Source organism: Merops nubicus, unplaced genomic scaffold, assembly GCF_000691845.1.
Source record: "Merops nubicus isolate BGI_N331 unplaced genomic scaffold, ASM69184v1 scaffold4415, whole genome shotgun sequence".
NCBI classification, from domain to species: Eukaryota; Metazoa; Chordata; class Aves; order Coraciiformes; family Meropidae; genus Merops; species Merops nubicus.
Window position 1 is genome coordinate 20961 of NW_008611472.1, and position 25878 is coordinate 46838.

General features: G+C 37.7%; 1 protein-coding gene across 1 annotated transcript in view; it reads left to right on the forward strand.

Moving 5' to 3' along the window:
- Window positions 1-18955, forward strand: part of CRISPLD1 (cysteine-rich secretory protein LCCL domain containing 1) — a 39200-nt gene extending 20245 nt beyond the window's left edge. Inside the window, exons 2-14 of the mRNA XM_008941217.1 lie at window positions 983-1101; window positions 1228-1360; window positions 2878-2993; window positions 3834-3934; window positions 4985-5164; window positions 5257-5317; window positions 5443-5509; window positions 6245-6375; window positions 7677-7720; window positions 7804-7876; window positions 9819-9894; window positions 16218-16348; window positions 18306-18955. Coding sequence (XP_008939465.1) covers window positions 983-1101; window positions 1228-1360; window positions 2878-2993; window positions 3834-3934; window positions 4985-5164; window positions 5257-5317; window positions 5443-5509; window positions 6245-6375; window positions 7677-7720; window positions 7804-7876; window positions 9819-9894; window positions 16218-16348; window positions 18306-18357 — 1284 coding nt within the window. The 3' untranslated portion in view covers window positions 18358-18955. The remainder of the gene's footprint in view (window positions 1-982; window positions 1102-1227; window positions 1361-2877; window positions 2994-3833; window positions 3935-4984; window positions 5165-5256; window positions 5318-5442; window positions 5510-6244; window positions 6376-7676; window positions 7721-7803; window positions 7877-9818; window positions 9895-16217; window positions 16349-18305) is intronic.
- The last annotated feature ends 6923 nt before the right edge of the window (window positions 18956-25878 follow it).

Here is a 25878-nt window from a genome sequence, read left to right on the forward strand (position 1 = left end):
AAATTCAGTGTGTTTTTGTATCCATATGTGGGCTAAAATCTTTATGCTGACATCATTGTACTGTTAGAATAATTCTGTCAAAATAAATGTTGAATTTTAGGAGTCAAAATGTACCCTGTAAATTTTTTACTTGCTGATGATATTAAGAATAACAGACAAAATGGAATTCAATGCATTAGAGACTTCTGAAGAAATGAACAATGAACAGATATTTTATGATGACACCGAGTGATTAACTCACTTATTATTACTTGTTATTTTATGATTAAACTCTTTACATAACCATGGTTTTGCATAACTAAGGACATATTTGTTTTTAATGAGTCATCTGATTAATAAGGTGAAAGCTTCATGTTAAAATCAGTATTAAAGTAAATTTTAGCACATGAAGTTTTTCTCTTATGTTTGTGTATTCTTTGGCTGTGTTAAGGAGTGTTTTACCTTTTTTCTATGCCAGAAATTGTAGACATGATCTGCAGTGTCTGTATGGAAACTTGGGGTTGTGAATACTGAACTACTGTTATTTTAAGAAATATAGCCTGAATTTACAATGAAACAACTGAGGTTCTACCAAGAAATGTGTTTCCTTCCTGATGAAAGCGTGTTGAATAATATTGCTTTGGCTAAGAAAAGTACCTATTACTGAAAAGAAAACTCAGGAGACAGAAAATGCACTTAATTTATCTTTGAAAGTTGAACTAAACTTTCAGTTGCGTATTTGTGCTTTATTCATTGCAGTGTGACTGCATATGCATTCTAAAGGGAATGCTGTGAAGAGATTAAAACATTTTTTCCTCTTGGTGCAAACATTTTTCTTTCTTAGATAATGTAAATGGGGCGTACAATTGCCAATTCTCACTTTTTTCATCAGTCTTCTACATCAGAAAAATAAACTTTAAAAATGGACTATACTTTTTTTTTTAAGTATGACATACAAACCAAGTATTTCTAAGATGTCCCTTTCTTTTCTCTTAAATTTCAGACGTGGGACACAGAACTGGAGAGATCTGCAGAATTGTGGGCTGAAGCCTGTCTATGGGAGCATGGACCTGCAAGCCTTCTTCCATCAATTGGACAGAATTTGGGAGCACACTGGGGAAGGTAGTTCAAGATAGTTTTTTTATGCTTTTGTTTTTAATATTAACACAATTTGCTGGTTAATTAAAGGAAGAATGATAGAAACTACAACTTTTTAATGTTCTAATAGACTGCTATTGGTTTTCATAGGTACAGACCTCCAACATTTCATGTCCAAGCATGGTATGATGAAGTGAGAGATTTCTCATATCCCCATCCTCATGAATGCAACCCGTATTGTCCCTACAAATGCTCTGGTCCTGTTTGTACACATTATACACAGGTATGTAGGTGGGTTTGCTTTTCGTCAGCTATGGAAAAAAATTATCAGGACCTCCAGTTAGATTGCTGTGTGACACATAGAACATAGTATTTTTTCAGTAGTACCATAGCACTACAGCACAAAAGGGAAAAAGGGACTCATTACTAGACTCCACAGTTACAAGCATGGAGTATCAGTGATACGGAGTAGTGTTGTCATACAAATCTTTAGATTTAATTCTCATAGACGTAATTTCCTTAATAGGATTAGGGAAAAAGATCACAAATCCCAGTGTTAAAATGAGTGTTACTGCTCACTGCACTTTGCATAATCTAGTCTCTGCGCTGTATGCTGCATCTTTTCTGTAATATGAAGAAACAGCACATTTTAGGAAAAAAAAAAAAGCTTTTCTTAGGTGAATTCCTCAGATCAAAAACTAGTTTTTAACATGTTGCTTTACATTCAGCAATATTTTTAAATTGCATAAGGACTAATATATTTGGTACATCTGAATCTTTGTGTCTAATCTGAATTTTTACAGAGGGGAACCATTCACATTTTCAGTGAACGAGAAGTACAATATCCTCTAAAGTATACTAAAATCCATATATAATTTTCAGTATATACTAGGAAACTTCAAAATGATTCATTTTTAAACATTAATTTTTTGTTTACTATCACAATTTACAACTGTGTCTATTTTTAAGACAGATTTATCTCTGTATTATTATTTACTATTTCTGTAAAAATACCTATAGGTATGCTTACCCATTACATGCAAGATCTACAGTATACACATATAGTTCTTTATGGTACTGATTCTTCACAGTACCAGTCTCTTTCACTTCTAAATCCTGCTGGAGCTGCACAATTGACTTATCTTGAATTAATACAAATTCAGCACCTGTCATATTTATCTAATTTAAATGTTCCAGCCTTTGTTGTTCAGGTTATTTTGAGCTCTGCAATGAAAGTTTTTTTCACAGATTAATAAAGGAGCATAGCCACCTTAGAGTGAAATTACATGAGAGGATGTTATTTAAAATCCATGAGTTGAGTCTTGTCAGTGTGTAAGCTTTTCTGAATAGTTTTATCAGTTATATTACGTTACACTGCTGACAAATAACTATTCTCTCAGTCTAAACAATGTAATCTCTTCTGAATCCTTAGGTTGTGCTGAGAGCTCCAGGGCACAGGAACCTAACTTAATCTAACTCATGATTATCTATTAATTGTAATTCTAAGAATCAGTTCTTCATGTTTGTAAATATTTTGCTACATTTCCAAATACATGCTTAGACCATTTATATAAAATGAGAGCCTTATGCTTTGTATCATGGTGAAGCTTTCCTTTCTACTGAGGATGTAAGTGAATGGCTTTTTGACAGTTGTAATTAGGTCACTTCTAGCCATTTATAACAGAGGTGAATATAACATGTTTTGAGTTTTGAGTTTTCTGTGTTGAAGTTTGGAGACAGGTTCGATTTTATGTTAAACAGCTTTGATTTTCACACATTTTTCTCTTTCCTTTTCTGTAGGTTGTTTGGGCTACAAGTAGCAGAATTGGTTGTGCAATTAATTTGTGTCATAACATGAACATTTGGGGGCAGATTTGGCCGAAAGCAGTCTATCTTGTATGCAATTATTCTCCTAAGTAAGTAAGCTGACACTCAAAAATATCTTGAGGTAGCAAGATATTTTATAATAATCCAGGAAATAATTTCAAAGGAAATCAGTCTGCGTTTTCTCATTTTTGCACTGTTACAAAGTAGAGCATTGTTCCCAGGGCAGCTCCTGGCTGCATAAATACTCGTGTGACTTTCTAGACCTTGAGTTTTCTGGCCTGAGTTTTAGCATAAGACATCAGAGAGCTTTGTTGCAGTATGATATTTGTGTGAAAAAATCAATTTATCTCCCCATTGTGACTTTAAGGAACATGTAATGTGAAGTGTATGGTTAAGATCAAATCCTATAGGCTAATCCATTTAGTAGCTCGGAGCCTGCTCTCATGTAATTGAGGAATTTAGTCTTATAGTGCTATACCAATTAAAAACATCTTAGAGCAGTTTATGGCAGTGCTTCAATTTTTTCTTCATAGACTTTTCAATTATTTCCTATGCATTTGATATAGAATCACACAATCATTTAGGTTGGAAAAGACATTTAAGATCATGAAGCCCAACAGTAAACCAGACACTGTAAAGTCCATCACTAAACTATGTGCCTAAGCACCATATCTGGTCACTGTTCCAGTGCTTGATAACCCTTTCAATGAAGAAATTGTTCCTAATATCCAATTTAAAATTCCCCTGTTGCAACTTGAGGCCATGTCCTCTTATCCTGTCACTTGTTACTTGGAAATATCAAAACACTAGTATGGCCTAAGTGTCTGCTGATTTTCCCCATTTATTTGTCCACATATTAAGTGTTGTTAATATGTTAATTTATTAAGGCATGTTTTTGCTAATTTGTATTTTTTTTTGTATGTGTAAAGGGGTAACTGGTGGGGTCATGCACCTTATAAACCTGGCCGCCCTTGTTCTGCATGTCCTCCTAGTTTTGGAGGAGGTTGTAGAGAAAATCTGTGTTACAGAGGTATGTACTATTTCAACAATACATCTATAAATGGAAAGAGAAATGTAACCTTTCTTCTACTTTTTTTTCCTCATTATGCTTTAACACAGTGGAACAGAAAATATTATGCATGTGCTCAAAGACCTGGTAAGGGCCTATTTTACTATGATGAAAGAGGTCATGTATTTAAGATACCTGAGGCTGTGCTTCACCGGAGTGAAGTCGATTTAGGTGCTGATTGAGGACTTTTGGTACACAGAGATGTAGACTGTTTGTGTGCTATTTGTGTGCTGTTCTGTAATTACAGTGGAAGTCTGTGCAGTCATTTGTTTACAGGGAGGTGCTAGCTTAGTGATGTAGCCATGGGCATTACTATAAGAAAAATCAAGTACAAGACTAGAAGATATTAGTAATTAAACATAATGTCAGCTAGGATGTTTATTAACATCTTGCAATTTTTGTAATGCTATTCTTACTTTATAACAATGAAACTCAGCATAATAAGAAGCTGATTTTTGGTTTGTTTTACTATTGAATCTTTTTGTTTTGCTCTGTGTACAAGTAATTTAGCTATTTTTGTTAATAAGTTTTTAAAGTTCAAGTGGACCATAAAAGCTGCATGAGTGTGCCCACATATCTTCCTCGTGGTTCTTGCTTGAGTAGGAAATGTAGATTCAGTGATGAATATTTCAAAATTATTTTAATTAAAGATGATTACAAAGGCCTCATTTTGAGATATATGTTTTTACAAAATCAGCTTTTTTAATCACATGAACTAGGTAAAACTTTTCCGATGTGTAATAGAAATATCATCTTTGTTCTGTTGTGCTGTTGTGCTGCCTGTGATAGAAAATATCTGCCCTTTCTCAGCATTAGAAACATGCTTGAGATGTATTATTAATCCTTAAGGTCTTCATCTCATAAGCAGTGGAAGTTTTTCCTTACTTTCTTGCTTGTATTCATCCACCATTTTATGAGAACAAAGCCATGTTACCGAAACATGGTAAGGGGTTCCACAAACACTGATTTTTTTTTTCCTGAGGGATTGTTTTTACTTGTTTTCTGAAACAGAGTATTCAGAAAGGCCTTATTCTCCCCATGAACCAGAAGAGGAAACGAATGAGATTGAACAGCAGCGGTCCAAAGCCCAGGATGCAGTGGCACAAAGCCAGCCAAGAACTCGTTTACCTTCCAGCTCCACAGCCACTGATGACAGTGAGAAGAATGAAGTAATAAGCACACAGCAAATGTGTAAGGAATTTACCTGATTTGCAAGTGGTCAACCAATTTGAATTATATAGTATCAAATTCACTGCAGTGAAATTGCTTTTTTCTTGTTTTAGCTCAGATTGTTTCATGTGAAGTGAGGCTAAGGGATCAGTGCAAAGGAACAACTTGCAATAGGTATGGTAAATTTTATAGTTGTCATTTTGAGAATATTCTAAAAGGCTATATTTGTATGTGAGCTGAAATATCTTCCCTTTTCGTAATTCCAGTATTTAAGACCACAATGTATTTTATTTTTTTAGGTATGAATGTCCTGCTGGCTGTTTGGATAGCAAAGCCAAAGTTATTGGAAGTGTACATTATGAAATGGTAAATATTTTTAAATTCGATTTTATATCAGTAGAATGTTTAATTAATGTAATTTCTGTTGGAATACTAGATAAAATCATATTAAGAATGGATTTTGAAGAAATCAGTATTTACCAGAAATAAAAGCCTACACCAAATGTTTAAGTTAACATCAGATGATCTGAGTTTGCAGCTGATATTATGCACGTCCTGTCCGAATGTGCTTCATACTTCTTATATGTGCACAGAAGTAGAACTTTTCTGTCCACGTATTTGTATGTAAAGATGAGAAGGTGAGACATAAGGACCAATACAGCATTTTCTGGTTACACTCACATAAATTGTTTCAGTCAAATAGCCTACTTGTGTAAGCTTAATGCTAGCTGAAATGATATAATTTACTCTGTAGAACTGAAAACCAGTGTAAAAAGTAACAGCTACTGTGAATTATACTATGTGAATATATGTATATGTGAATATACAGTGAAATATACTGTGAAGTACACTGTAAATGAGGACAGTTTATCTCTGGGTAAGGCAAAGTGGTGTTTTCATTTTAAATAATACTTACATAGATCACATGAAACTTAATAGACCAAGTTTTTAATGACTCATTTTAATGAAAGCCTGTTTTGTTGTTGTGTTTTTTTTGGTTTTTTTTTGTTTGTTTTGTTTTGTTTTGTTTTCACAAATAAACTGCAGTGTAAAATATAACTATGTCTGACATTGAATTGCTTTTCCTGCTCTGTTTTTCAGCAATCCAGTATTTGTAAAGCTGCCATACATTATGGCATCCTAGACAATGAAGGTGGTTGGGTTGATGTCACTAGGCAAGGAAGAAAAAATTACTTTATCAAGTCTTACAGGAATGGCATTCAGTCAGTTGGGTAAGTTTTCTTAAAACTGAAATGTATGGAAAGTTTTTTATATGTTTGGTTTTTTTTCATACAAAATATACCACATAATACAGTTCATACTTTTTGTTATAAAGAATATGAAACTACTATAAAAAGGCATGTGGACATACAGGTTAATCAGTCTCAGTATTTGGAGTATTCAGTTAATTCATTTGTACATGAATACGTTTATTGCAGAAAACTAGTACATACTGGCACTAAAGTAAATTGCTTTACGTTTTGGACAAGGCATTGATATCAATCTGTTTCTCTGGGTCATCCAAAATAACCACCTGACAGTGGTTTAAATTATCCTCCCTAAAAATGACAATACAGACAAATACCTCTTTTTTTTAAATGCTTTGAGACAAAAAGATAAATAAGTCTTGTTTATATCAACACCAATGTATTAGGAGCTGGCTTTCCTAAAACAAGTAGTTAAACTGTAGAAAATCTTCAAACTAGAAGGAATTGATTTCCCATCACTTGAAATCTCTGTGTTTCTGTGCCAGATAAGACAAAAAAAAAAAACTGAGTGTGCAGTACAGAGTGTGTTTAGCACTTATCCTCTGAGAATTGGAATTCAGAGAAAGCCATTAATGCTTGATTTTGTTTGCTCTTGTCCAGGCTTAGGGCTGGCGTAGCCACTAGACAAGTGACAGATCTCTCTGTTAACCCCTCTCCCTTCTCAAAGGGGAAGAGAAAGGAGGTAAGAGAGAGAGAAGGTCAGTCAGAGGCATACCAAGTTAGTTCAAAGAGTAGTGAAATAGGAGATAAAGAGGAATTAATAGTCATCAATTGTGATGTAACAACAGCATGTATATATCCGACTTTATGTAACAACATGAGTCAGATACATCTGAATACCATTTAATTACTGAGAAAAGCAGACTGTTACAAGTTGTACTGAGTTTTTAGTGACACTGGTAATAATTTAACGTAAACACAAAATCCAAAACTAAAAATTGTTTTTCAAAAATATTTTGGTTGCTATATTTTGAGGGACAAAGACATTGCCTAATTTGTTACTAGCATATTTGTTCTCTTAGCAAATTAATTTACTAAAGGAATTTAACATGCATTGCTGGTTTTCAAACAGTTCCACAGGGAGTACAAAGTAAATGTGTCATTGCAGTAAATAGATTCACAACTGGGCAGAGGGGGGTGCAGTAAGTAAAAATTTACTGTGCATAATGTCTTGAGTTTATTTCTAAATTCTCTAATAAAAATTATACTAGCTAAAAGAGATCACTGAGATACATTATTTACTATTTCTCTTAATTCTCTTTCAGAAAATACCAGTCTGCGAACTCCTTCACTGTCTCAAAAGTAACAGGTTAGCATTTATTTATTGTAAACTCAGCACTACTGTGAATTGTGCTTTTTTCTAAATAACACACATTTGTTTACTTTCTTCAGTTCAGGCTATCACCTGTGAAACAACAGTGGAACAACTGTGCCCATTTCAAAAACCAGCCTCACACTGTCCAAGGTAAAATGCTTTTTTACTTCACTAATTGGAAGTGCTGCCATATTTTCTGTCACTTAGTAATTATCTGTTGTTGTCATAGATAAAGTGACAACAGTAGCTGTAAAAGTGGAACCAGGAATGTTTTACTGGAAATTTAGGCTTTGGTCTGAGTACAAGGCCAGGTAGATAAAGATCATCCACAGGCTTTTTCATGAGAAGAATCTCACTTATTTTACCCATAGAGATAAGGGTCTTTTCTTTGGTCCCTTCGCAAATCTTAGTGAAATCATTGTCCATTTATCTCATTATCTACTGTGATATATCATATCTCATATGGTTAAGGTAGGATGTGCTCTGCAGGTCACCATGTGCCATTTTTTTGAAGCCTACATTTTAACTCTATGAAAAGAGGCAGTGTTGCAATATTTTGAGGAAGGAAATCAGGAGTAGATCTTAAAACTATAGATGAGTCAAAGGTAAATACACTGTAGTATGATTTGTCACAAGCTAATTTGGAGATATCCAGAGAATTACTTCAGTAAAAGTTCTACAGCCAGTACAGGAAGCAAGTCGAAAGCCAGAACTGCTAGGAAAACACCTCTTCTTGTAGCACTTGGGTTCCTGGACTTGTTTGGTGTTTGGCTATGACTCCTAGCTTTCTAGCTGGAAGACGTGGAGAACTAGGCAAAGTGGAATGCAGGAGTGGATGGGTACAGACTCATAATTCTAACATTTTCATTTTTTCTTCATTATTAAAAACTAAAGCTACCTTAATTAAGAGTAAAATAGGGTCTGTCTTTAAGAAAATTTAAAAATAAGGTTAAAAATGATTAATTCTGATGTATCAACTGAGGGAACTTCACAACAACGATTCATTCAAGGTTCTGCGGATGCTGTTAATTCTGAAAATGTAGTCTCGGGAGTTACAAGCAGTAATCAGCTATGGAATTGATTTCACAACCTCATTTTTCCCTCTCATGTGCTAATCATAAACAAGCAGGTCCTCAAAAGGCCTCTTTGACCTCCTGTTTCCTTCAGACAGAAATCTCTTTCCTAGCTGCATTAGCCTGTTTGAGTTACTCAGCTGGTAAAACTGCAGCACGCCCAAGAGATGCAACGTGCTGAATATCAGTTGGAGCATGGACAGCATCCCAGAGGAAAACGCTTGCCCAGGGCTGCTCTGAGTAGGGTGGCTCAAAAGCTATTAGGTCATGACTTGTTTTTTAAATGGAACAGCTCAGAGTAGACCTAAATCTGACTGGCACTTCTTCCTTGTGGTTACCAGGTAAGATGCTTGACACCTCCTATAATACTATTGCCTTCCCCTATGGTTTTCCTGTGCATTTTGGAACCATAGCAGGTGTGAGTCACAGAGATGGTTTTTCTCAAAGGTGAACAAAATACAATTGAATAAAGGCAGACCTTGTTTCAGTAGCTTTCTGATTGCCAAAAATTGGCTAGGAGTTTCATTACTTTCCAGAGTTTTTCATTTTAGCCACAGATGCCAAGTGCTCGGCCTCATCAGAAGTTGCTAAATTGACTTGTATCTTCAGGTCATCAGCATCATAACTGGTCCTCACTCAGGTTTTCCTCTCCTGAGAAGATACACAACTGTACAGTTTGTATAGTAGAAACAGATAATAATGTAAGAGTGAAGAGTCTCTTCTCACTGGTTTTTCTACTGGCCTTACACATATTGAACAATAATGTCTGATTGTCCAGAGGGAAGAAGACCAGATCTGTTGAAGTATGTTTTCAAGCACATTATTGTGAAACACCTTATATCAGCAGTGCCTTCACCTGTATAGTCAAAGCCTCAAAAATTGACATCCTTTTAGTATCACTATGGACCCATACATATGCATCATCAAATTGATTTATACTCAATAATACGGATGTTGAATATGGTATAGATTCTGATATTATTCTTCCTAACTGTGTGTAGTTTATTTTGATATTTCAGGATATATTGTCCTCATAACTGTATGCAGGCAAATCCACACTATGCTCGTGTAATTGGAACACGAATTTATTCTGATGTAAGTATAGTGATTTACATTGCATTATATAATGAAATATAAAATGCTATGAAAAGCTATCATGTAAAGAGAACACGACAGCATATAGATATCTAGTTTTCTTCCATGTGCTGATTTTTTAGTCTTTTCCAAAGCTCTTTTTCAAAGGCTCCCATTTCAGTTAATAGTACTCAGCTGCTGAAGACACAGAAAATAATTTGAAAACTCAGTGTAGACTTCAGTGGTCTCTGAACCCATATTTTAATTTTTTAATCAAACTTCAGTATTGGCAGTGTATACTCAATTAAGACCTTGCTCTTTAGACTCTGATGCAACCGTAACTTCTGTAAGATTAAACTAACCAAAAAAATTATTCTGAAGATAAATGCCCATAGTCTTGTAGATTTTGATATTTTTTATCTGTGTAGATTGCTAAATATTTGCAGCAAGATTTTGATATATTTATTTAAAGTATCTCACATTGTCATATTATTTTTACAGACTAGTATTAGCTTTCTATTTTTGTCATTCTCTTTGTCAGTCAACTTTTTTACTGTCTTTTTTACATCATGTTTAATTCTGAAGTGGGTAGAAAGAATGAAAATAGTGTTCTTTTTATGCATCTCCTTTGTCATCTCTCTATGAAGAAGACAGGATGTAGTGGCAAAGAGAGCAATTCACATTTTTCCCAGTAAACTATATGTTTTAACTGTCTTTTAGCTGTCATAAGGAATAGTATGGTAACCATCTGAGTCAGATGGTGATTTTCACTACTTTCTAGCACTTCAAAATGCGTGAAAGTCATATGCAAGTATTCATCATTATTTTGAAACCGGCTGATGTCCATCTAACTTGTCCTAAAAACACTCTTGTCCTTAAGTAGTGTTATAGCTCAGGAAGATAATCGATTTGTGCATGTGAAACTGGGTCTTTAATATGTGTGGGGGCACTGAAAATAGAATCAGAGGATTGATTTGGTTGAAAAAGACCTTTAAGATCATGGAGTCCAGCTATTAACCTAACACTATCAAGTCCACTGCTAAACCATGTCACTAAGGACCTGATGTACATATCTTTTAAATACCTCCAGGATGATGACTCCCTCATTTCTATGGGTAGCCTGTTCCAATGTTTGACAACCCTTTTAGTGCAGAAGTTTTTCTTAATTTCCAACCTAAACCTCCACTGGCACAACTTGAGGCCGTTTCCTCCTCTCCTATCACTTGTTACTTGGGAGAACAGACCAAGTGATCCCTCACTACAACCTCCTTTCAGGGAGTTGTAGAGAGTGATAAGGTCTCTCGTGAGCCTTCTTTTCTCCAGACTAAACCATCTCAGTTTCCTCAGCTGCTCCTCATAATACTTGTTCTCTAGGCCTTTCACCAACTTTGTTGCCCTTCTTTGGACACACTCCAGAACCTCAGTGTCTTTCTAGTAGTGAGGTACCCAAAACTGAGCACAGTACTTGAGGTGCTGCCTCATCGGTGCCGAGTACAGGGGCATAATCACTTCCTTATTCCTACTAGTGTGTTCTGGCCACAGTATTTCTGATACAGGCCAGGATGCTGTTAGCCTTCTTGGCCACCTGGGCACACTACTGGCTCATATTGAGCCAGCTATTGACCCTTTTCTGGTCAGGCAGCTTAGGTCCTTTTCCACCCCTCTTTCCCGCCCCTCTTCCCCAAGCCTGTAGCATTGCATGAGGTTGTTGTGACCCAAGTGCAGAAACTGACACTTGGCCTTCTTGAACCTAATACTGTTGACCTTGGCCCATCAATCCAGACTGTCCAGGTCCCTCTGAAGAGCCTTCCTACCCTCAAGCTTATCTATGCTCCCATTCAGCTTCATATCATCCACAAACTTGCTGAGGGTGCCTTCAATCGCCTCATTCAGATCATTAAACATACTAAACAGAATGGGCCCAAATGCCGAGCCCTGGGGAGCACCACCTATGACTGTCCACCTACTGGATTTGACTCTGTTCACTGCCTGGCCATCCAGCCATTTTTTTAGCTAGAAGAGGGTACGCTCATCCAAGCCATGAGCAGCCAGTTTGGCCAGGAAGATACTGGATACTGTGCAAAACAGTGTCAAAACCTTTACTCAAATCCAGGCAGACAACATCCACAGCCTTCCCTCATCCACTAAGCACATCACCTTGTCACAGAAGGAGATCTCGTTACTCAAGCAGGACCTGCCTTTCATAAACCCATGCCAACAGGTCCTGAACCCTTGGTTGTCCAGTATGTGCCACATGATGACACTCAAGATGATCTACTCCATAACCTTCCCTGGCACCGAGGTCAGATTTATAAGCCTATAGTTTCCTGAGTCCTCCTTTCATCCCTTTTGTAGATGAGTGTCTCATCTGCTAACCTCCAGTCTACTTGGACCTCCCTGGTTAATTAATGTTGATAAATAATTGAAAGTGGTTTGGTGAGAACGTCCACCAGCTCCCTCAGTGCCCTTGGGTGGATCCCGTCCAGCCCCATAGACTTGTGTGCATCTGAGTGGAGCAGCAGGTTGTACACCACTTCCCCTTGGATTATGGGGACTTCATTCTGCTCCCAGTCCCTGTCTTGCAGATCAGGGGGCTGGGCACGCAGTGAACAGCTGGTCTTACTAGTAAAGACTGAGGCAAAAAAGGCATTAAGTACTTTCAGCCTTTTCCTCATACTTTGTCACTATGATTCCCCTGCATCCAGTAAGAGATGGAGATTCTCCCTCGCCCTCCTTTTGTTCCTGATGTATTTATAGAAACATTTTCTGTTGTCTTTTATAGTAATGGCCAATTTAAGTTGCAGCTGGGCTTTGTCACTTCTTATTTTTACCCTGCATAACCACTTGAAATCTTTGTAGTCTTCAAGAACTGCCTGTGCCTATTTCCAGAGGTCATAAACTCCCTTTTTTCCCCTGAGCCCCAGCATAACCTCCCTCTTCAGCCAGGCTAGTATTCTCCCCTGCCAGCTCATCTTTTTACACATAGGGACACCTTCATCCTGTCCCTTAAAGATTTTCTTCTTGAAGAAAGTCCAGCCTTCCAAGACTCCTTCACCCTTCAGGACTGCCTCCCAAGAGATTTTGTCAGCCAGGTTCTTAAACAGGTCAAAGTCTGCCCTCCAGAAGTCTAAGGTAGCAGTTCTGCTGATACTCCTCCTTACATCTCTGAGAATTGAGAACTCAATGAGTTTGTGATCAGTATGCCTAAGAGGGTCTCCAGCCATCACATCACCCACAAGTCCTTCTCTGTTTACAAATGCCAGGTCCAGTGAAGTACCTTTCCTAGTTGGCTCCCTCACCAGCTGTGTGAGAAAGTTGTCTTCCACACACTCCAGGAATCTCTTGGACTGTTTCTTATTTCCAGCAGATACCTGGTAAGTTGAAATCCCCCACAAGAATGAGGGCTAGCAATTGTGAGACTTTTGCCAGCTGCTTGTAGAATATCTCATGTACCTCTTCATCCTGTTTGAGTGGTGAATAACAGACTTCTACCATCATATCTGCCTTCTTGGCTTTCTTTCTGATTCTTAGCTATGAACACTGAAGCCTATCATCACCATCATTACTCTCCAGACAGTCAAGACTCAAGATTCAATGGAAGTCAGTTTTGTGGAAGGTGATTTTCTTTCAGTTCTGTGGTCACAATACTACAGCCTGAGTTTCACAGTGAATTAGAAAAGACTTTGTTGTAGAAGAAAGAACATCCATTTCTGTTTAGCTGACACAGGAGAACATCTCAGAATACATTTGTGCTTTGGTTGGAGAAGTCCCAGATGACTGTAATTATTATTGTTATACAGTTCTGCTCTAATATTATTTTAGATGTACTATCTCATTATTCATCTCCATTGTGTAGAAATGTGTGTAGCCATACTGCTTTTAGGAAAAAATGGACACAAATAGACCAGGGATGGGAGTCTTCTTACCAACTTCAGATTCTATCAGGGTAGATATCTGTACTGAACGTGTGATTCTAGGTTATCTTTACAGTAGTTTGTAGTGTATACAGTATCGTAGCAAAGGAGATAAAAAGGCATGTACAGACCAGAATTCATTTGACCTTTTCAGAGTGTCTACTTCAGTATAAGATGAATTGCCTAATAGAGATGGCTGGTCCTCTCCATTTCCTACAGAAGGGTCCCAGGACATCTAGCTCAGATGTAGACAGATGTGTCCTACCTATATTTGTACAGATATTCCCATTGATGTTATCAGCATTATGCAATTTTCTAGTGTTCCTTTGTTGCTAACAATTAAATTATTTTAAAACTGCGATACTTTTAACTGAAATTTTCACTAACTAATAGGATTATTTTGTACATTACATTACTGAACTGGTCTCAGGTGAGGCATTTATAGAGAATAATCTGCTTAATAGGTGTGTGTCCACTTTTGCAGTTTTTCATGTATTCATAGACCGATTTGTTCACAGACATAGGAATTAATTTGTCTGATCATCATAGCAAATCTGTTTGAAATTGAAGTCCATGATCTACTTGGTAGATTCCACAAAAAAGATGGGCTTTTTTTTGTGACATTCCTGCAAATTCTTTTGTTTCAGAAATGCGTGGATGTAGATGTGGATATATGCATATATGCACATGACTGTTTATTTGCACTATTGCTTAGGCCAGTTATATTCAGTAAATGAAGAAGGTTTTGCAGAGATATTAAGAAGAAGAAGTAAATAACATTAATAGATGTCACTAATGCAAGAAGATTTTTTTTTGCAATTTTCCTGCACGGTGACTCTCCCTTTCGAAGTGTCCACTTCGCCCCTTAGTTTGGTATTATTGGTAAGCTTCACCAGGGTACAGCTGAACCCATCATCCAGATCACTTAGGGAGATTTAAACAGTGTTGAGTCAAATACCAAGCCCTGGTGAGCCCCGCTTGTGACAGGTTGCCAGCTTGAGAATGAGCTATTTACCACTACCCTCTGGGTGTGGCCTGTCAGACAATTACCCACCTACCACATGGATTCCTTGTCTAAAGTATCATGCATCAGTCTCTCTATGAGAAGGCTGTGGGAGAATTGAAAGCCTTGGAGAAATGCAGGTAGACAATGCCCACCGCTCACCCCACGTAGCCTGCGCAGGTTACTTCCTCACAGAAGGCGTTGAGGTTTGTCAGGCACGATTTGTCCTTGGTGAATCCATGCTGCCTTTTCCCAAACACATACTTCATTTAACTTGTGATAGCCCCCAGGAGAATTCATTCTGTAACTTTCCCAGGGATTGAGGTAAGACTGATGGGCCTGTTATTTCCTGGGTACTTCTTTAGGCCCTTCTTGGAGATGGAGGTGTCGTGAGCCTTCTTCCAGTCTTTTGAGATGTCCTTCAATCTCCACAACTTCTCAAAGATTATGGAGATAAATCTTGCAATGACGTCAGCCACTTTTAAAATCCTCAAGGGGATATTGTCAGGCCCCATCAATTTACAGAAGTCAAGCTCTTGTAGTAGTTCACATACCAATTCTTCCTTCACTGCCAGTGGGCCTGTGTTTTTATCACTCTAGGGTTTTGTTCTAAAAGTCTGAGGCGCAACAGTACTGCATAATTTTGCCTGCATAAAGTCAATGGAATTAGACACTTATTTAAAAACTATTCTTTTGAAGTAATTGGAGGGTCTTCACCTCCTGATTCTATTTCCTTGCTCAGACTTGAGGAACAAAAGCCATTAGTCTACCACTAATCAACTGTCATAGCTAAGAAATTATTTTAGAACTCTGTCTTCTGTTTGATGCTCACATTATACTTTTAATCTAATTAGTTCTTGTCCATTCCTGGATAGAGAATTGTGATGTTCCCTTTGAATACGGATAATTTCTCTGCTGTTTGAGGTTCTGCAGGTAGAGATGGAATTTTTGCAGTCTATCCCTCACCTTTGGGTTAGGACATCCTCCCAAAAACATGACTGCAGTGTGCCTTTGCTGTTCTGTGGTTCCCCTGTTTGGCTCTGGCTGGAGATTAAACTGAATCTCCTGATCTATAATAACTGACTAAAGTTTAGGCTTTAGTACGTCTTTACTGTTGAAGTGAAGGCTGATACAGCCTTTCATTTTGAAAGGCTCAAGAATTCAAACATGTTCCTAATCTTTGAACTGAAATTGCCTGAAATAATTTGTTTTGGGGTCATGCTGCAAGGAGATCTTTGAATAGACAGTGTCTGTATTCCTATAAGCTGGCCTAACTACTATGAAACAAATTTAAATACTTTAATAAAATTAGTCATGAAGTAAATGTTTCCTAGAACTTAAGTTTAAATGTCTTTATCCATTTTCTTCTAAACAATTTAGAAATAAAAGGACGAATGAAAATTAATCTTCTCCTCATTCTTTCTTAGCTCTCCAGCATCTGCCGGGCCGCAGTACACGCTGGTGTAGTCCGCAACCAGGGCGGTTATGTTGATGTTATGCCAGTAGACAAAAGAAAGGTGTATGTTGCTTCCTTTCAAAATGGGATATATTCAGAAAGGTACAGAGCCCAGTCTCAAAGGTTACACTTTACCCTTCACCTCAATAAGACTTACAGTCTTGTATTGTGTCTGTCTGTACCAGGGGCTGTGCTAGAAACCAAGCAAATAGACCAGCATGGATGATTTACAGAGCTTGGGTAACAACTGTGGTGAATTTGGGGAAACTGTGGTACCAGAGCTGCCTGTCTCCTCTAAGCTCATAAATCATTATACTAAAAAGCTCCTTATGAAATAAATAACCCTCATGTTAACTTTGCTGGTTCTGTTGCAACTAACACAATATTTTATAAGAAAAATTGCCTTTGCTTTCTTTGTGTTTTGTTTTTGGTTTTGTTTTGTTTTGTTTTGTTTTGTTTTTCATAAATATTAGTGATATATTCTGTCCAAATTAGAGGATCTGCAATAAATGGGTTCTAGTAGCTGATGCAGGTTTCTTGGTTCATGACGAAATGTTTCTTACTGCTTTACATCAGTAAGATACAAACCAGTAAGCCTGTGTCACAAATGATATTTACAAATATTAAAATTCAGAGTCATAGAATCATAGAATCCTTTAGGTTGGAAGGGACCTTCAAGATCATCAAGTCCAACCACTGAGCCATTAGAACATGTTTTTAAATTCCATTTTTGTAATGGTTTGGCTGTTTTTAACAGTGTTTTCCTGGAAGACATAGGGATGCGGTGAAAGTTCATTTAGTTGTGTTCAATGTATTCATGCATTCTATGATAGTAATGCATGGTTGCATGTTGCAGATTAAATTAAAACCCTGAACGGGTTCTCCAGGTTCTAAAGGAAGAAAGAGAAATTACCTTTAAAAAAAATCTTGTACCAGTCTTTCAGTTCTGTAAAGATAAGAATGACGGTCACCTCCAAAAGAGGCCTTCCAAGAAACTTGTAAGGGAAAAAACCTCCAAAAGTTTCTGTAGAGAACTTGGAAGTAGGAAATGATACAGTATTTTTTTCTTATTTTTATTTGGGAGTAGGCAGATGTCCTGCCTCTTTCCCCCAAACCTTTAAACAACCCAGGAAATCTGTAAAATACAGATTTCACTTGCTTAGAGGATGATCTTTGGTCTTTCCCCATAACCATCTAATACCCTCAGAAGTGCTTCCTTACCAATACTTTTGTACTCCATGTAAATCTCCTCATGTAGTAAGAGATCTAGCCAGGAAAAGTATTGTAAATTTAATTATTGTTTGTACTTTACCATCGTGGTAATGTCTGGAAGATCAGCAGTTTGGAAAACAGTCCCATGCAAGTTTTCTGTGAAGCACAAGATGATGTATTCTAATACAACCTGGTTCATTGTGCCCTTCCTTGCTTTCACCTCAATTTCCCTTTTCTTCCCAGATATGCCTCTGACAGGATTTGCAAAAGGGAAGACAAAGGGGCTGTTAAATATGACATGATAATTCAGTTTATAAGACAAAAATATTTATTCTAACAAAATTTAATTGCAGGTGGTTCATTTTGTTTCATTTCTTTTGCAACTGTTCAGAATGCATTTCCTTTGTTTTTGTAAAATATTAGTTCTCTTTAGAAATTTATTCCTCAACATAGAAGCATCTAACAATCTCCTAGGTCTGCAAATTCTCTCTGAATATTGATATTAGAATACTAAGCATAAGCTGTATGCTTTTTCTTTTTCCTAAAACCATTTTTTAGGAAGTTGCTTCAATAGAGCTTCATTCTTTAAACCAGAATCCCTCATCAGAAAGGAATACTTGAATTTTTTTATGTTATGATTTGCTCCTAATAAGCTTCTTAGAAGAATAATAAATCTGAAATATGTGTAATTTGTATTTGTAACAGGTTTTTTTTTAAAATTCTTGGATAGCTAAATTTATGAGTAGTCACAAGAAGAGTTGCAGAATCCTAAATTTATATTTCAAAAAAGTTGTCATTGGGGTATTGCATTCTTAAAAATAACATCAGGAATGTTTTTGTGTTTCAGTTTACAGAATCCTCCAGGAAGCAAGGCATTCAGAGTATTTGCTGTTGTTTGAGTCTAGCAGATAATATGTAAATCACATGAATGAAACCAGAGCACTTGGAAGAGAATAATAAGGGTCAATTCTTATAATTCCTAAAATTTGTATAAAGCTGTAACATTATTGTACAGAAGTTGTATGCTGCTTTCCACCAAAAAGTTTAGATTGCGTATATATCTTAATGAAAACTGTAAAAGTAAACATGGGAGAAAAATTAATTTTAAAATCTATAATTATATGTACCAATATTTTGAATCCTGTGTTAAATATTGCTATATTTTCTTAGCAGTTACTCCTATACAGTTAATACAAAGCTCATAAATGTTCTTTGTTTTCTTCATCTGAAAATATTATTGTATGGTGCTTTATATATGCCACTAACAGTAACCTTAAAACTATACCATAGGTAGGCCTGAGTTTTTATTTTCAACGTAATAAAAAGAAGCCATACAAATAAATCAATATAATAAATCATGCTTTAAGATAAGATAAAAATGTATATAACTTTTTGACAACTTAAAGTATCATTAGCCATGCAAATCTAAATGAAGAGCTAGACTATTTTCAGTTTCACAGTAATCATAACAAAGACAAATAGCTGGTTTTACGTAAAATGGAAAATATAAAATATAGGGAAGTCCTGGATCATATTAGCATATTTTCCTCTAATGAAATATTTTAAAGATTCTGGGACATTCATGCTTATAACTTCCTAAATATGTTAAGAAAATGTTTATTGGATGCTGCAAGTTCTTTTGTTCAAACAACCAGTTCATTATGGCCCAGTCCTTCACAGATATCCAGCAATTTTGGGATGGGTGAGTGAGAACAGACATATATAACCTTGAAAGATATGAGAAAATTTTCAGATTAAGAGGTGGAATAACCTGAAAATAAGGAATGAGACATCTGTTCTGCAATGGAGTTCTGCACATATGCATACTTTATTTTTGCCACGTGACTCCTTCAGTTACCAAATATGGTTTCAGCAAAAACATAGGATTGTACACAGACATAAGAATTTTCCAGCTTTAGGCCTTAAGCTGTACATGGTCTCTGCATACTGTACGGCAATATGAGAATAAATGCAATAAAAAAACCTTAGGCAAAATGGTAGCAAAGGCTAACCTTGCTCCTCACGATCTGGCAAGTACTCCTGCAGGCCAGGGGCTATAGTGGTATGGAGCCCAGTGACACTTATGTCATTTGTTGCTCCACCAATTTTAAAAATTCATTTATGGTGAACAGCTGTGTGCACTAATTCTACCATACTATGGTATATGAAGAATAGTTAGTGGTGATATGACGTTTCTTTCTATGAAAAGTATATTGGTGCTTTAAGACAGAAAAGCTGTTAAACTTTATTTTTGGTATATTTTGTTTCTGGTGTTGAAATTATTTCCTTTCAACTTGTGAACTTATTCATATTCATCATATTTCAGAATACTGTATTCTGCCTTCTGTTTTGCTACATGTACTACCTTATGTACTTATGCAAGCTTTGTTAGGTTTTTAATCTTTTTTGAATAAAATTATTTTACAGAGAAATAGTACCTTTGACAGCCCTTTTGTTTTTGAATGGTTTGCCCTGCCCCAAGAAGAAAAAAAACAGCCACCCAAACTTTACTTTTGCATCGCAGGTGTAGGACCAAGCAATAGACAGTCTGAGGTTCTAGAAACTGTAAAAGCAATTTGGGCACACAACTTCAATTAATTGCATTGGGAGTTTTGTGGATAAACTTCCTGTCATATTTTCAAGTTTTGACCAGAGTCTTTGGGAACAGATTGCTATCTCATTTTAATGGGGAGCTCTGTGTCAGGAAGTGATTATGAGAAAGCCACCACCTTTTATCCAGTCCAGCTTTTTGCTGTTGTGGTAAATATTTCTAGTGCAAATGTTCCTAGCTACATTTGCTGGGAACAAACAAGTTTTTATATTACACAGTATTTTTTAGCCTCATAAGACTAATGGTCAGCTTGGGAGTTCCATTTGGGAAATCTGTTTAATTGGCGAGGGAGTCAGACTCTTTGATGTATAAACTCTTCTTGTGCAGGTGGTGGCAGGTGGGCATTGAAGGAAGCTTTATAGACTTTGCAATACTGGCATTAACCATTTTTCATCATTCAAACCAAACTGCAAGCTGACTTTGACTGTGGTGGGACTCCAAGTCACTCAGAGCCTTCAGACAGACTTGCACTGCCTTTCCTTAAAAGCACCAAAGCAGTAACTCAGAACATCAGAGTAAGGCCACTTCTGAAATTAAGCACACGCAGAATTGCTGAGGGAGACATCTGAAGCAAAACAGTGTGGATGCAACAGTAGTGTCCTTTTCCACAGACATGGGACACTTTCTTGTGGCCTGGCCGTGTCATCCAGTAGCTCTCCATGTCCCCTGCCTGGCCTATGGTCCCCAGCAGTTGCTTTAGGAGCCCCAGGGATGCCTGTTGAGTGTTGCAGAGCCTGGGCAGCGAGCTAGGTCCCTGCTCTGCTGACCACCAGGCAATAGGGCACACCCCTTTCTTTAGGCAGTGCAGAGCCTGGTGTGAGGAAAAGATCAACAGTCAAACCTTCAGACGTAAACACTACTTCCTCACTTTGTGCAAATGGGTGACTGGTGTTTCTTCATGTGGAGCCACAAATTTCTGCCTTTTCCTTCCATTTATTGCTGATATCTTTCAAGTTCTTCTTCATATCTTTGCTTCCTCTGCTCTCTCTCATCTGTAAAGTGCAACCTACACATGATGGGAGTTCCTGTGCAAGGGGGCAGGAGTGGACCATTGGTGCCATAACAACAAAGTGAATGCTTGAGGGGATAAGTGAGGGCCACATCCAGCATGTGAATGGTTGCTGTGAGCAGTTCTACTAACCACCACAGTGACAAGAAGAAGGGCAGGTAACTTTCTCCTCACATCTTCTGTTGCACAAATTTTGGTGTCCTGTTGCTTTTCCACATGCAATGATTTTATCCTGTTACAATATAAGCATTCCAGCTAACGTTGTTTTTTTGAGAAATCATCTTCTGCATTTACTGTAAGTAATGGGTCAATGATTAGACATTTCCAAGTAATTGTAAGGTGGAAGCTACACACTGTTAATTTTGTCTGCACCAGAAGCAACATATTCCAAATGGTCATAACTAATTCACAGTATCAGAGTATCAGAAAACTGGTTGTAGCCTAATGATAAATATAAAAGAAAGTAAAATTTAAAATGCAAAGAATTGTTTAGCTAACTGAGCAAAAATTACACTCTTAACTTGAAATTAAAAAATAATAAATAAAAGAAAGCTTAATTCATGCTATTCATAATATCTAGCCTGCCTCCTAGGGAAGACCTATCTAACAGGAATTATTAGAACTGATATATAAACATCCTCTGCCAAAGAAAAAAACCAACCCAACCTGTTTTAGTACATTGATAACTCTCACTTATAATTTTGAAAGGGCTAAAATGCCAAGAAATCTAAAGCCACTAGATACACCAGGCCTTTAAAAGCATATAAGAAGCATATGAACCTTTTACCATGATCCTGTGGTACTTCCCATCATGATTTGCTCCATAAGGAATGTTTTCAAAAGAAAAGCATAGAATTCATTTGGAGTGGAGTTAAGTATTTGTCAATCATAGTTCACTTGCCTGGTGAGCTTTTTTGGTAAGTATCAGTTAAGGCATTTCTCTGCTGTGCTTCATCCCTTTCAGCTGGAGTAACTAATTTCATAATTTTTACTCATAACTTTTTAGCATGGAAGAAAGTGCTCAAACCCAGACAGATAATTCTTTAACAATTTCTCACCATTTTGACAGCTATATGAGGATACTTCATTTTTAGGGAACTCAGGACCCATACTTACGTTTGAAAAGCAAGTCCTTCAATTGCTTAATCATTTACTTAGGCCTGTTTGTATGCAATGTAAATAGCAAGCTGACTTGGACTTCTCATATATTGCTGCTACTGTACATCCCAAAGATAAATTTGAAACAGTTGCTAAATAAATCTCCCTGTGGTTAATTCAGTCTTCATTCCTTATTTACCTGTTGAAATCCGTCTGTCTCTTGGTAGCTGCGGGTGTTTTTTTCCTACATAAAAGTCACATCTTCTGAATAAGCATTTCTTTTATTTTGTTAGAACATCTTCAAGACCTTTGGGGCTGCAGACTGCACTAAACACAGAAACAGAACAATCATTTTTGCAGAAGAATATAGTCTCAGATTTTGGATTTAGCCCAGTTCAGTACACAAAGAAGTGAATTGCATTAATTGATTTAGTGCTTACTGTACTGGAGGCGATAGTCCTACCCCAGCACAGCTGTAACTGAACCAAGGAATATTTTTGTGAAATGTTCTGAGCTCCTCTCTCTTATCCAGTAAGAATTAGGGGGTAAATTAGGTCAGTTTGCGTTTTTAAATAAAAGGAGTAACTAGACAGATGCTTTTGGTGGCTGGCTGATAAAGATTTGCCCTTCTGCTACTGATTGAGGGTTTAAGCATGTTCTATCAAACGTCTTCAATGATGTGCTGGTCATGCAGATACAATGATCTTTTTACTTGGCACTAGTGCAAAACCAAATTACATTCAGAAGCTTCTGATCCAGCAGCTTCAAAGCTCACATAACTTTAAAGCAGTTTTCTAAATGTTATAAGGCACTTATTTTGTAATTTGTTATTTTGTAATGTGTAAAGATTTATCCTAGAAATGAGGAGGTCACATGTTCAATGAGATGCAGTGTTGCATCTACTACACAATAAAAATATCATTCTTTGATTTAGGATTTCTTTTCTATTAATGCTTCAGTTCAATTTGTAGTTTTCATTACAATCCATGGAGAAGTACAGTCCAATCAAAACACTTAAAATATACTTAAGGTAAACCACATCTCTACCGTGGTCTCTCAGCTTTTACCTCACACCAGTACAGCACATAAAAACTCAGAACCACTCCTATAAAAGTTGCAGTCCAGGACCCCTCAGAAGGCTGAGTTTCCCAAAACTAAATAACCTTCATATAACAATTCAAAGCTCATTTTGTTTTCTTCAATGTATAGAAATAGGCAAATAATGAGGTCACTGGGACTGAGAGGAAGAATTCATCTGTATCTTGACTGATAGGTGCATAAGAGCTTGCTGAGGTATAGGGATGCATGAAAATTTGATGCAGATTTTAAGTTTTATTGACAAGCACCCAAACTCGCAGTAAAGAGTTTTCCAGTAAGCTTTCCTCTTTGTGCGGGCAAATCATTGTTGTGGTTTGAGACTTGGGGGCGGAACAGGTGATCTCTAGGGCCCAAGAGGGTCCTGGGGGGAAGCGGATATTCCCTCCCCCTCCCTCTGCCACCTCTTTCAAAGAGGCATGAAGTGGGTGCTTCTCTCTCTTGCCCTTTTGCTCTTTTGTCTTGGTGTGCTGAAGCGTCAGCATGCCTGATTCCATGTGGCTCTGAGCAATCCTACTGCCATCTGAGACCTGGGGTTTGTATATCTTGTGTTTACTCTGTATTCCTCCCGTCTTTATATATTTATATATACCTCCCTTCTTGTTTTCTGTTCACTGTTAAATAATATACTTTATTTTTATCAACTTCCAATCAGTGCAAAAGCCTCTCTCCTGAATTTCCTTGTTTATCTCTCCATCTGGGGAAAACTGGGGGATAGAGAGAGGGAACACAAGTTCTGTTTCTTGGGGTCCTGCCCTGAGCCCTTAAACGGTGACAATCATGTAAGCAGGTGTCAGTCTGAGTTACATGTATTTGTTTTATAGGACTGGTAGAGCAAGTTGATTTGCATTTATTTGTTTGTTTCAAATACGGATCTAAAGTTATTTATTGATAACTGTAAGGTGAAATAAGAAATACTCCTCATTTTATATCAGAAATGCATGTTTATGCCTTTGTCCTGGGTTTGGCTATGACAGGGTTAATTTTCACCAGGAGCTGGGAGGGTGCCACAGCCAGAGAACCAAACCAGCTGATGGGTTGTTCAATACCATACTAACCTCTTGTTCTGCCAATGACAAGGCCTAACAGGAATGACACAACCAGCAGGAAGATGAACCAATAAGTGGACTGTATTGAATACAAAAAGCACATTCTGTGAATGATCTCTGGGGGTACAAACAGATCAATTAGCACACATAAAACTGACATTACCCACAGCGATCGCAACAAAGACATCACCCAACCAACAATAGGTGGAACAAAGAACCAAGGTTTCCCATGGATGGAATGGGAAACAGCCAGATCAGGAAGTTGAACACATAAGAAAAAGGTGGCCACATGGCCAGCTCTCACCCTTCTAGCCTGTGTTTACAAAGGTCTAACCTGACCATGGCCCAGCTCCAGGGAGAGTCAGGGGGTTCTTCCTTAACCATGAAGCTCTGTGAAGTGCATCCACTTCACAGACAGACACTCCTGACTCCCTGCAAGTGGTCCCAGCTTTTATCCCCAAGCAGACACCTGACCTTTGTCAACTCAGTGCGGGACCCCTGGGGCTCATTTCCCTTCTGGCTCTCCCTGCAGGGCCGGGGGAAGCTATAAGGCAAACTCACCACCTCTTTATGAAGGGCTGTGGGAATCACCCATATGTCAACCTTAATTCAGGGCTCGGGGTTCAAACCCCAGCACTTCACCTCTGACCTGCTATATAAGGGCAGGGGCTAGTTCTGGTCTGGGCACACTCTTGATCTTGGGTGGTACTTACCAGGTTTGAAGCTTACCAGGAGCTTACCAGGTCTTTGTGGTATATAACACTTGATTTATATATGGTTTAATTACCGTCAGTGTTATTGCTTGTGTTTACTTCTCCTTTTGTGTTGTATGAAATTCTCCTTAACTCACAGGGTTTTGCAATTTCTCCCTTTTCTCATTCAGTGTGCAAGGTGGGGAGTGGGCAGTAAGTGAGCTGCCACCAGCTGCTCAGCTCCCAGCAGAAAGTGGGTGCTCCAGTCTCCTTGGGTTGGGAGAGCACAGCGGGGCCTCCATCCATGCGGTTCTGAGCAATCCTCTGCCATCCAAGACCGGGTTTTGTGTATATTGTATTTACTTTGTTTTCCTCCCATCTTTGTGTATATATATATATACCTCCCTTCTTGCTTTCTGTTCCCTGTTAAACCTATTTTATTAGCTTCCAATTGATGCAAAGTCTCTCTTACTCCTGACTTCCCTTGTTTATCTCTCCATCAGGGGAAAATTAAGGGATATGGAGGGGGAGCACAAATTCTGCTCTGTGGTGTCCTGCCCTGAGCCCTTAAATGGAGACAGAGGGTTACGCTGATAACACAATAGGCTGGAACAGGGAGCCCCAGCTGCTCAGGACTCTCAGAAATGATCACAAACCTGCCAGAAAGCAAAGATGTTTGGATGTGGCCAGAAGAGGAGGTGACACATACCAAGGAGGCCTCACCATATAGCAAACTACGAGATGATGAGAAGCGACCCTGTTCACTGATGGGTGCTATTGCATTGTGGGAAAAGCTGGGCAATGCGCTCCGTTCACTGATGGGTCCTGTCACATCGTGGTGGAAGGCTGCTGTGTGGATTTCTACA